The sequence below is a fragment of the Oncorhynchus mykiss genome, chromosome 3 (genome assembly GCF_057628025.1).
Source record: "Oncorhynchus mykiss isolate SJ-2025 chromosome 3, ASM5762802v1, whole genome shotgun sequence".
Classification (NCBI taxonomy): domain Eukaryota; kingdom Metazoa; phylum Chordata; class Actinopteri; order Salmoniformes; family Salmonidae; genus Oncorhynchus; species Oncorhynchus mykiss.
In genome coordinates, this window is record NC_143024.1 from 38,595,828 (window position 1) to 38,608,985 (window position 13,158).

At 43.4% G+C, this 13,158-nt stretch overlaps 1 protein-coding gene and 1 pseudogene across 1 annotated transcript; one reads left to right on the forward strand and one right to left on the reverse strand.

Annotated features, from left to right (window-relative positions):
• Window positions 1-2,154: 2,154 nt before the first annotated feature.
• LOC110516678 (sialic acid-binding Ig-like lectin 13) lies at window positions 2,155-7,399 on the reverse strand. The gene is made up of 7 exons (XM_036973705.2): window positions 7,294-7,399; window positions 6,013-6,411; window positions 4,921-5,232; window positions 4,399-4,671; window positions 3,797-3,896; window positions 3,339-3,504; window positions 2,155-3,091 (listed from the first exon to the last, which is right to left on the reverse strand). The coding sequence occupies exons 1-7, from the start codon at window positions 7,346-7,348 to the stop codon at window positions 2,858-2,860; spliced, it is 1,539 nt and encodes a 512-aa protein (XP_036829600.1). The 5' UTR covers window positions 7,349-7,399; the 3' UTR covers window positions 2,155-2,857.
• Window positions 7,400-9,904: 2,505 nt separating this feature from the next.
• Window positions 9,905-12,868, forward strand: LOC149984537 (NACHT, LRR and PYD domains-containing protein 3-like; annotated as a pseudogene).
• The last annotated feature ends 290 nt before the right edge of the window (window positions 12,869-13,158 follow it).

A 13,158-nucleotide genomic window follows, 5' to 3' on the forward strand; every position in this document is an offset into this window, starting at 1 on the left:
TTGGACCATGTTACTTTGTTGGTGATGTGGACACCAAGGAACTTGAAGCTCTCAACCTGCTCCACTGCCACCCCGTCTATGAGAATGGGGTCATGCTTGGTCCTCCTTTCCTGTAGTCCACAATCATCTCCTTTGTCTTGATCACGTTGAGGGAGAGGTTGTTGTCCTAGCGCCACACAGTCAGGTCTCTGACCTCCTCCCTATAGGCTGTCTCATCATTGCCGGTGATCAGGCCTACTACTGTCATGTCATTAGCAAACTTAATGATGGTGTTGGAAACGTCCCTGGTCGTGCAGTCATGAGTGAACAGGGATTACAGGAGGGGACTGAGCACGCACCCCTGAGGGGCCCCCTTGTTGAGGATCAGCATGGCGAATGTGGAGCTACCTACCTTTACCACCTGGGGGTGGCCCGTCAGTCCAGTTGCAGAGGGAGGTGTTCAGTCCCAGGGTCCTTAGCTTAGTGATGAGCTTTGAGGGCACTATGGTGTTGAATGCTGAGCTGTAGTCAATGAATAGCTTTCTCACATAGGTATTCCTTTTGTCCAGGTGTGAAAGGGCAGTGTGGAGTGCAATAGAGATTGCATCATCTGTGGATCTGTTGGGGCGGTATGCAAATTGGTGTGGGTCTAGGGTTTCTGGGATAATGGTGTTGATGTAAGACATGATCAACCTTTCAAAGCATTTCATGTTTACAGACGTGAGTGCTACGGGTCGGTAGTCATATAGGCAGGTTACCTTAGTGTTCTTGGGCACAGGGACTATGGTGGTCTGCTTGAAACATGTTGGTATTACAGACTCAGACAGGGAGAGGTTGAAAATGTCAGTGAAGACACTTGCCAGTTGGTCAACGCATGCTTGGAGTACACGTAGGACGATTCGATCTTAGTCCTGTGTTGATGCTTTGCCTGTTTGACGGTTTGTCAGAGGGCATAACAGGATTTCTTATAAGCTTCCGGGTTAGAGTCCCGCTCCTTGAAAGCGGCAGCTCTACCTTTTAGCTCAGTGCGAATGTTGCCTGTAATCTATGGCTTCTGGTTGGGGTATGTACGTACGGTCACTGTGGGGATGACGTCATCGATGCACTTATTTTTAAAGCCAGTGACTGACATCACTGACGTGACGTTAAAGCCAGTGACTTCCCCAATGCCATCGGAAGAATCCCAGAACATATTCCAGTCTGTGCTATCAAAACAGTCCTGTAGTTTAGCATCTGCTTCATCTGACCAGTTTTTTATTAACAGAGTCACTGGTGCTTCCTGCTTTCATTTTTACTTGTAAGCAGGAATCAGGAGGATAGCATTATTGTCATATTTGCCAAATGAAGGGTGGGGGAGAGCTTTGTACACGTCTCTGTGCGTGGAGTAGAGTTGGTCTAGAATTTTAGCGGTACATATATATACAATATACAATATAATATACAAATATACAATATGTACCACTATCCCCAACACCCCTTCCCACTACTTTGGCCCCAACAGATCCTACACTAGGATGTCAGCCTGGGAGACTGGAACCTCTTCTCTCAAACCCCCCTGTTGTTCTTCTGCGATAAAATCTCTGACTCCCAAAAACGTCTCTGCTGCTGCTACTACCAATTCAATCTTCTGGGATTTCCTTTCCATCTGTGCGGTAGAATTAATGACCATAGCAATAAAGGCAAAGAAGACAACCTTACTAAAGCACAAACTGTGAGGGTCACTCTGTACTGGCTTACTACTCACAGGGATCCTCTCAGGCTCTCTCAACCTTTGCCCACCATCCTCTACTTTCTTCACTGCCTCAGCATATGACACTTTCTGCACTGCTTGCACCCTGGAAACTTCCACCTGTCTCACCCACACACAACATTTCTGATCCCTTGCAACATGGCCACCCCCACAATTGACACACTCCACTTTTCCCACTGAAACGACACACTCCTTTGTCCCATGTCTTTTTGCACACTTTTCATACCTCGGAATCTCCCTCCTACATACTGTTGCAACATGACCATAAACTTGGCACCTGAAACACCATAGTGGGTTCGGAACAAAAGCTCTCAAGGGATGATGTATGATACTGTATATTGCAACCAGTATGGGGGTATACTCTACCACTTACTGGATTGTATTTCATGTTGGTGGTAGAACAAAATAATAAAATAGAGAGATCATTTCTTATCAACATTAAAAGCACAGAAAAAAAGCTTTATTTTGTCACATGAATATAGAACCAGAACATACATATGGCAGCATATGAAATATCTTGTTAGTGTAGTGACAAATTGCTTTTTTGCTTTAGTAACCATCAATCCTCTCGAGTACAGGGTCAGGCTGGGAGGTGAAGAAGGGCACATTTATATAAAACATATACAAAAGTGATTGTTTTATAAGAGAGGTGTGTCCAACACCTTTATCATCATTACATCATACAATCCTGTTCATCCCATCTAGAATATCATTATACAGACATTATATGTGTAATGATGCTAAATGTACTGCATGAAATAGGTGAATAATGTGTGTGGACCATTATCTTCAAGTATATGCACTGATGAAGTAGCTAGGGATATTAAGTCTACAATTATGCACACAAAAGTTATATATATATATATATATATATATATCATTAAAAAGGAGAGAAGGATAATCTAAATGTGCCACATAACTACTTGGTACTGTATGTATAATCATGCAAAATTATATCAAGCGGATACCATATCATTGTGCCATTATCAGTCAAGCAGTATGTTCATGCTTGTCTTGTTATACAATGTAAGAGCTCTCTTCCACTCCATGACATAACGCTGATCCAAGCCATTAGTGCTAATGATCTGGACCAGAGCTATCCATGACATACCACACTGAGAGATGAACTCAGATGATCTCCAAGTAGATAGCTGTTTCAGTGTTATTGTCATTGTAGGCAGGGCTTTGTCTGTCTCTTGTTCCTCTGTCCACCGTGCCCCCTTGACTCTCTCCTCCTCTTCTCTCCCCTCCTCGTCTCTCACCTCCTCTTCTCTCTCCCCCTCTTCTCTCTCCCCCTCTCCTCTCTCCCCCTCTCCTCTCTCCACCTCGTCTCTCCCCACCTCGCCTCCCGATAGGATGTGTCTGAAACACAACATAATGTGGTTAATCAACCATTCAATTGGATATTTATGTTTCAATGGATAATAAAGCTATTGTATTGTAATATACCCAATTACAAGCAAAATTATATTTTTGGTACAGAACCTGTTTGGCATATTTTTAGGATGTATAGGGGCTACTTTAAAACACTGAGCCCACTGCAAATTCATTACAAAAGAAAACTTTATTGGCAACACAAAAACCGTTTGAACATAACCCAAACAGGTACCTGTTTGGTCCGGACGAAAAGAGGGGTGCAGTTCTGGTAAACCAGCTGGTAACTGCCATTGGTGTAGATGTTGTTGACCTCAGTGCAGTTGATGTAGAGGGGCATCCGATCCTGGTAGATACCCATGTCCCCAGGATACACCGGAGGTCTGCAGGTCAGCACACGTCTTTAAGGAATGAAGGCGAAGACAAGAGTTTGGATTAGAGAGGACATCATCATGAAACATCTACTTTTAAGATGTAAGATGTCTCCTCTTGGAACGGTTTTACATGTGAATGAATAGTTCCTCTTTCATTATTCTATTCAATGTTATCTTAAATGAAACAACATATGTTTGATGTACTGGTGTGTAATTTGGTCATTCCAAGTTTGCAAAACATCTGAAGTAATTGAGGCACAATGGTGGCAGACGTTAGAGAAGTCAGAGACAAGCAACTCTCAGAAAATATGTTTCTTACTTTCCTGAACTCTTTCGACAGCAGAACAGGAGAAGTAGAGAGAGGAGGAAGGTGACCAAAGAGATGCATACTGCAGGTATCACTTTCCACAGCAGAGAACCTGTCAATCAACAACAAAAACATTGCTATGTAAACTAAAGATACCACTTTTGTTTGCTCTTCAACCTTCAGCAAACAGATTATCTTCTTATCTTATATTACACTGTATTATTATACTGTATTATTGGAACAGGTCAACCAACCAGTGAAATTACAGGAACCAGTCATACATTTGTAAAGATCATCTAAAAGAATAGGCCTTAGTGACCTTGAACGATTCATGCTTAGTATTTCACCCTCATGTTTTACTCACAGTACAGATGCTGCCTAAAGTACACCATGTAAAATGTGTGTGCATCTCAATTGTGTGTTCCCTGTTTCCACATGTCCTCGCCTTCTTCTCAAAATATGTTGGAGGAGAAGGTCAGAGGTTCCTTTCCTCTGACCTTCTCCTCCAATGAGTTTTGAGAAGGAAGCGAGGAGAGAGGACGTGAGGAGTCAAGGAAGTACAATTTAGATGCACCCATGTATTTCTCTTGTGGGCGTGGTGTCCTGATGCTTACCGTCCTCTGCCTGAAGCAGTGTGTGGGAGTCGTTGCCCAGTGCATTAATGGCGAAGCAGACTATCCTCAGTGGAGTGTCCATGTGGCCCCTCAGCATGGCTGTTAGTGTACCGTTCTCTGAGCCTACTGATGTGTTGTAACTGTATGGTGGAACACTACCGTTGACACTCCAGGTTACGCCTGGCCGGGGGTTGGAGTCCACAGAACAGCGACACAGAACCTCCAACCCCTTCACAACACAGTAGGAGGAGAGTTGGAGGATGACAGGCTTGTCTGGGGGATATAAGAAGGGAGGGTGTGAGAGAAAGAGCATCATGGAAGGATCAGGGACTTTAGAGTACGTGGGATCTACTGGAAAGGGGTCCGCCCCCACCCCCCCCCCCCCACCTATATAGGGGCCCACCTATATAAATACACTATATAAGTAGAATCTGATCCTAGATCAGCACTCTGAAACACTATGAATATGGGCCCTGGCTTAGCATTACGAACAATCATAACTTTATATAGAAAAGTACTTACATGTCACATGGAGCACCTTTACGGTGTATACTCTTCTTCCTCCTGGATATACTGCCTCACACCTCATTCTGGGTTTGATGCGATACGATGCGATAAAGGTGAGAGAGGTCCGTAATGTAGGCCCCTGGCCCTGGGGCTGGAGTACCTGCAGCTCCCCGTACTCGCTGCTTTTCTCCTGAACTCCTCTCCCCCACCGCCACTGGAGGGTGGGGGCCTGGGAGGGACAGGAGTAACTGATGCTGCAGTTTAGTGACACCATCTGTCCTTCTGTTGCTGCCCCCACACCGCTGATCACTGGGAGCTCTGGGGACTCTTGTCAGTGAGGGGGACAAAGAAAGATAAGAACTGACTTGATGAACATAGTCTAAATGGGGATAAAGTAAATGTTTAGTCCATTAGCATTAGGGATAATTCAACTCAGGTTGAGTAAACATTGGTAGATTGGTGTATTAACATGAGCCATATAAAATAACTATCTTATCACTTATATAACATGTTAACGACGAAAAGGATAGCAGTTACTTTATCTCTATATAATAAGAGATGAGACACAGATATTCTGTTAAATAACAAGAGATATACTAAAGTGTATAAAATATTAAGAACAACTACTCTTTCCATGGACTGACCAGGTGAATCCAGAATTTCACCTGTTAAATCCACTTCAATCAGTGTAGATGAAGGGGAGGAAGGGGATTTTTATGCCCTGAGACATAGATTGTGTATGTGTGCCATTCAGAGGGTGAATGGGCAAGACAAAAGTTTTATGTGCCTTTGAACGGGATATGTTAGTAGGTGCCAGGCGGTTTGTGTGAAGAACTGCAACGCTGCTGGGTTTTTCACGCTCAACAGTTTCCTGTGTGTATCAAGAATGGTCCACCACCCAAACGACATCCAGCCAACTTGACACAACTGTGGGAAGCATTGAAGTCAACACGGGCCAGCATCCCTATGGAATGCTTTTGACACCTTGTAGAGTCCATGCCAGACAAATTCAGACTGTTCAGAGGACAAAAGGGATTGCCACTCAATATTAGGATGGTGTTTGGTATACTCAGTGTATGTAATTATGTGCGATGAAATCCCTCTCACCTGACGCAACGATGTTGACCCTACTCGCATTCCCCCAGTCATTCTGTCCATGGCCCTTCAACGCCAGCTCATAAACATTGGAGTCAGCCAGGTGGACCCTGTCAATCATTACAGAGCAGTCTCCATCGTCCGTGTTTCCCTGTAGGGATGTCCGGCCCAGGAACTCCCTGCTGACTGTGGATTTGTCCTCCGTACTGAAAGCTGTACGCTGCAGGATGGAGATGTGACTAGTCTTGTAGCGCAACCTCACGCCGACCACTCTCCCCTGCCTGCCCAGGGCGGAATGAGAGGCTGAAGGAGTGAAGGAGCAGGGGATGACCACGCAGGAGCCTACCAAGGCAGGGACACGGTTTGGAATGGAGGGCACGGGGGACACAGCATGGGTGTCCCTCCAGAAGCCTGTTGAGATGAAGTAGTAGAGAGACAATAGCTATATCAAAAGTTAAAGCCCTGTAGTGCAACAATGTGACTGTGCAACTGTGTCACTGTCTGGTAGATGTGAAGAAGATACTGTACAAGTCAAAATAGTAGCACCACACTAAAACAGAACAGAAGTAACACGTAGCATCCAACAGATAACCACTCCTGGCTAAAACTACATCCTAAAGTAATACTATGAAGGAAGAACTTTGCGTTCACATTACATTCAATCATCAATTGAATCAATTGTAAAAAAAGGTGTACAGAGGCCCATTATCAGCAACCATCACTCCTGTGTTCCAATGGCACATTGTGTTAGCTAATCCAAGTTTACTGTTTTAAAAGGCTAATTGATCATTAGAAAACCCTTTTGCAATTATGTTAGCACAGCTGAAAACTGTTGTTCTGTTTAAAGAAGCAACAAAACAATAAATATCTGGAGCATCAGCATTTGTGGGTTAAATTACAGGCTTAAAATGGCCACAAACAAAGAACTTTCTTCTGAAACTTGTCAGTCTATTCTTGTTCTGAGAAATGAAAGCTATTCCATTCGAGAAATTGCCAAGAAACTTAAGATCTCATACAACGCTGTGTACTACTCCCTTCACAGAACAGTGCAAACGGTCTCTAACCAGAATAGAAAGAGGATTGGGAGGCCCTGGTGCACAACTGAGCAAGAGGACAGTACATTAGAGTGTCTAGTTTGAGAAACAGACGCCTCACAAGTCCTCAACTGGCAGCTTCATTAAGTAGTACCCGCAAAACACCAGTCTCAACGTCAACAGTGAAGAGGCGACTCCGGGATGCTGGCCTTCTAGGCACATTTTAAAACATTTAAATATAACATCATAAGCAACTCACCAAAGATCACAGTACACAGCAGGAGCATTCTGTCCAGACACATGACTAGAAGCATGCTCAACAGACACAACAGAGGGAAGGAAGGTGTGATGGAAGAAGAGGCGAGGAGGAAGTTGTTTTGGTTTCACAATGTCACGGTGTCATGAATTTATTTTAAGACCACTAAGAATTTCCCCAATAGTTTGCAGTACTATACAGTTAAGCTAACACATTTCAAATACAGTACATCTCATATTATATCATAATTTGTAATGGCATTAATGTAATACATAGGCCTATAATACACCCATTGGCTTACGATACATTGTGTGTCTGCGCAGTGCACTGGCCAAGGTGAAAATGCAGTAAGTGATGATCCTACACTCGTGTGAGAAGGATAACTGTTAATTAAAATCAGCTTTTTTAAAACAGGCCCATCACCCCTGAAGTCGGAGGATTCCATTGCCTAAGTGACATATAAAGGAAAGAGAGACATCAGCAGTTATGTGTGTGAGGAGATGCATGAGGACATGTGTGACTCAGACTCATGCTGTTAGCCGTTTCCTCATACCAGTAATTCTCTTCTCATTGACTCCCACTCATTATTAGCTGTAAGGCCGTTGCATTTCTCTTCTCATTGACTCCCACTCATTATTAGCTGTAAGGCCGTTGCATTTCTCTTCTCATTGACTCCCACTCATTATTAGCTGTAAGGCCGTTGCATTCGTGCAGGGAAAACAATCTTAATTTGGCATAAATGGAGGTTGATAATGTAGATAGTAAAATTCAATAGAACGTTAGTAATTAATAAGATAAATAAAGAGTGTGACCTGAACTTTATCCACTGACATTTCAGAGGTGGGCTACAGAACAGTATTTTGAACCTTCCAGCAAAGTTCCTATTACTCGTTTTAAAGAAATAGACTGAATAATGTCGGTGCACAAGCCAGGATCACAACATGGAATGTCCTTCACGTAAAAGCTGCAGATATGAAAAGAACTATGAAAAACAACGTGTAGAGAGGTCAAGATCAAGGTGAATAAAATGAATACATGTCAGCATGACTGAAGATCAAGAGGGGAGGGGGTTCAACCCATGTAAATATGCAAAATAAGCAGTTACTTGGAAAATGAAGCAGTTCAAGCTCATTATGCAGGAGCAAAAACTTGTCAATGTTGTGTTGGAAAGGTAAACAGCAGCCAGACTGCAGACAAAATTAAAAGAAAGTAAAAGATCACTATTTTATTTGTTTATCTTTATTGTGCATATGGAGTGAGATTGTAGACTGGAGCACATGATATGGTTGGTTCCTCTCTAGGTTTCTTCCTAGGTTTTGGCCTTTCTAGGGAGTTTTTCCTAGCCACCGTGCTTCTACACCTGCATTGCTTGCTGTTTGGGGTTTTAGGCTGGGTTTCTGTACAGCACTTTGAGATATCAGCTGATGTACGAAGGGCTATATAAATAAATTTGATTTGATTTGATATCACTCTAAGCGCAGTACAATCAGTTTTGGGAAAGGGGCCAAAATCAGAGGAGGCTTTCACAATCAATGCCGTTGCGCAGGCCCAAGAATGATGTCAGATTGACTTATTGAACTATAGGACGTTACGGGGAAATGATTAACGTAGTCAATTCGGGCTAGTAGTATTCAACTGAAGTGCAATTCACTGAACTGTGGCAAAGCCTCTAATGTCTTTCCAAGCAAGGTCTTAACTATTGCAGATTGGACTGGCAAGCGGTTTGCGTACATGCTCATCCTTGCACGGCGATAGAAAAGGAACTCATCGTAGCCTGTATATAGTAGTCAATAAAATACTCTGTCAATGTGATAAGACATTCTGTTGAGTTTCCATCTGAGATTGCATTTGCACAACAATGGCTAACTGTGAACTTTAACATCTTCTCACAAAGAAACTATGCATTTTTTTTCTCTCATCTCTGCAGAGAAGAAAAAGGCAAAAAGACCCATTTCAAAACTGTTCAAAGGCAAGAGTAAATTCACTGTGACCCCTGAGGTCAAAGGTAATGAATTCCATTATCATCCACCATCAATATTAAAGACATGAGATGATTAATCAATTATCACTAACATGCTTTCTAGTGTGCCCAACTTACACACATCAGTAATATAACACCATTTAATGTATTCAATCCCCAGGTGGGGAAAATGTATCTTTCAAATGAGTCAAATGTATCATTTAAATCGTTGTCTTGATAATTTAGTTGAGGAAGAGTTGAAACCTTGGCGGAGTGTAAAATCTTCTCATATCAGAGGTAGGTTGATAACATTAAAGTTGGGCCAAACTGTGTAACACTGACATTGAATTAAATGTTGAATCAATATTTGATTATAAAGACATCATGATACACAAATTGCAGCAACATTTCTCCTAGATATGACTTGAGAATCTTATTGTAATGTGTTGCGTGTAATTTACTTGTCTCTCTTCTATTGCAGTTCACCTTTCAGCTCACAGAAATACCCTTCGGGAACGTACAGAATGACTTACATCTTACGCAGAAAGGGGAGGGCAGGCCTCCAACTCCAATCCGATACACTGATCTCTTCGTGACTGTGGACAACGAGTCATTTGACAGCAGCCAGCATGAGTACTTCGCCCTGGCCAGTCGATGGGCACGCATCTACGCCCACCAGGCCTGCTAACGCATCTGCCCTCGCCACCTCCTGAGCCCCCAAGGCACCACAGGGTGGACAAAGACAACCTCTATGTGCTCTCCTTCATCCCTCTCTATTGCTATATCATCTATATTGCCTTGGCTGAGTTCTTCTCCAGTCAGGAAGATAGTGACTCACGGTCTCTAGAGTTGAACCCACTTAGGACAAACGAGGTTTACTACTGTTTACAGCAAGCAAAGCACCATGCACTAAAAGGGAAGGTGGAGAGGAACACCCCCATATTTCAGGTACTTTCTCTAGTTAGGCAACAGCTGACAAACCTGGGGAGATTAGCTTACGAAAACCTTCTAAAGAGTATGATCATGTTCGACATACAGGAGCTGGAATGTTATGGTCTCACGCCAGTAGATATACAGAGCACCTTACTCAGTCAGATCCTGGTGCCTCTGAAAGAGGAGAGGGTGGAGATGTTTTCCTTCTTCCACTTGACCGTCCAGAAGCATCTGGCCGCTCTGTATTGTGCGATCAACCTCTCAAAGTAGGGGCACATCATCAAGGCTCTGGACTTCTGGTGCTTTGGTGAGATCCCCCCACTTTCTACCTCCCCAACTCCCTTACTGAGCCAAGAGCTCCACCTGGACCAGACTAGGGTGGAGAACCTGCAGATGTTCACTCACTTCTTCACAGTGCTTCTCCGGACCAGGCTGGGGGGGACAGTTGGATGGGCTGGTGCTGGCCCCTATGGAGGTGGGATTGGAAGGGGAGGATATCCGCACCAGGCTGAGTATCTGGTTCTAGAAGCCGGTTAAGGGTAGGCAGCTAGCCAATCAGACAGCGCAGAACCTGCTCCACTGTTTGATGGAGCTGCACATGAAGGAAGTCACCAGCAGGGCGGCACCAGAGATCCGGATTCTGAACCTGTTCAAGATTAAGCTGAGTGGTTGACTGTGCAGTGTAACACTATGTGTTGCAATTCTGACCACATAGGTTCAAGGAGCTCAACCTGGGATACTCCAACATCGGAAACAGAGGTCTTAGCAGGCTAGCTCTGATATTACACCTCTGTGAATCTCTTTAGTGAGTATTCATTGCATTTGTATTGTGTGACACAGCTCTGCACCACCTGTTGCAAATGTTTGATCATTAACAGGGACTAACTGATGAGAAGAATAGCAATTAACTCATTCATGTAGGTAACTATTATTTGTATTTTTTCTCAGTCTGCGATATACTGTAACTGCCTGGAAAGGGAGGCAGCCATCCTGGAATCTGAGGTGTTGAAATCAAATGAGTGTCAGGTGAAAAAGCTGTTGTAAGTGACTCTGAAAAAAAACATTTCTGAAAATAACAATTGCATCTCTAACACTGTTTCATAGTTCCTCTATCTCACACTTGAACTCCTCTATTTTGTACAGTATGTGTGTTAACAACTTGGGTTCGGAAGGGTTTCTGGAGATGTAGAATGCCCTGGAGCAGAACACTATGCTTCAGGAACTCTACCTGGACACCACTGGCATCACAGAGAGAGGAACAGAGAACATTGTCAACTGCCTAGCAAGAACACCTCTCTGAAAACGCTGACGTAAGAGAAAGGGGGGAGAGAGAGATGTGTTATCTTTTTTTGTAATATTTATTTTATCTGACTTAGTATTACTGCTTTGTTGAGGAAAAGCTTGCAAGTATGCATTCCACTGTACTGTTTATATCTGCTGTATGCTGTGCAAGTGACAAATACACTTTGATTTGAGGTTGACAGTTTTCTCTGAAGTTACAATGGGTGTTGACATACTGCCATCTAGTGTATTTCACAGTTGTTGCTATGATAATATCCTGTCTGACCTGTTATGATCTTCTCCTTCCCAGCATCGTGGGGAATGACATTGGGGAGGTGGGGAAGAGGAGGCTTAGAGAGCTAGAGCATCGACAGCCGGGGCTCCGGATCATTGGGAACTTTGTGGACGACCTGGGACTGGGTAGAGGAGATATGGGATGACCGGGACCAGATGGACTCAGTGAAGATTGCAGATGCCCTACAGTCCATCTTGAAGGGGCTGAGGGTGGGAGCAGGTGGGGAGAATGGGGAGAGAGGGGAAGGAGAGAACACAGCCAAAGCCTTGGAACTGGAGACCAAGATCTTGGAGCTTTTGAACGCCCTCACTCACCTGACTAGAGTGAGATGACTTCACTTAACCTTTTGCTCCGTGAGGAGCATAGGTTATCCACAAAGTGAGATGGCTGATCAAGTCTACAGCAAATGGGCCAAATAAATTCAACCGCACCTTTGCATCATCACAAAACCAGAGAGCAACCTCTGTCTGGTGAAGTCCACAAACCAAGCATATTACATGCAACAAACCGTTACATTACCTACAGCAGGGTCAAGCAAGTGAATGTTTCCAAAATTTTCTGACCACTAAACAACTATTGATTTAGAACCACGGAGAGTTACCACAAGTCGCAAAGAAAACAGGAGCTGCCTCCACTATTCCAGCACCATTTCAACTTCAACATTTCAACCTCATCAAATCATCTATTCTTAGTCTAATACAGTGACAAGTAAAAGATAACCAAAAACTATTTAGTCCAATCAACGTAAGCTAAATCTGATGTGGCTGTCCATGGTTCTGATTTGTGTGTGTGTGTGTGTGTGTGTGTGTGTGTGTGTGTCGGTGCATGCTATTTCAAGTAGTTAAATATGTTGACTCACCCTACTTGTTGATGAAACAGTCAACACTTTTATTCTTTGTTGTCCTAGACTACCTGGCTAAAATGTTTTCTCGCTAGCCTGACTTCCATTCATGGTCAACATTAGCAAGTTAACATTAGCCTTCTATATCAGCTATATATTTAACTTCCATCCTCTCAGGCCAAGGAAACAACAATGTATGAATTAATGGTTGGATCGGAATCACTGTTATAATCATTGGCAAGTATGGAGAATTAAGTAAAAGTCCAAATCTTTATCTCTATCCATGTCTAATTCAGCAAAGGGACAACTTTAGCTATCTAGCCACCGGAGGACAACACAACAAGATGCAACAATTTAAGTTTCTGTGAATGACGTATGCTCTCAATGTGATTTGATAGGAGTGACGCCAAAATCCAAGCTGGCTTCCCTAAACACTTTTTTTTGATGCGCCAGGACCATTCACAATTGAACTCGCAGTTTAGCTCAACGCTGATTAGCACATTTTTGGTATACTTTTTTCTTAATCAAGGGAGGCCAAATTCTTGCTGGCTTCCCTTG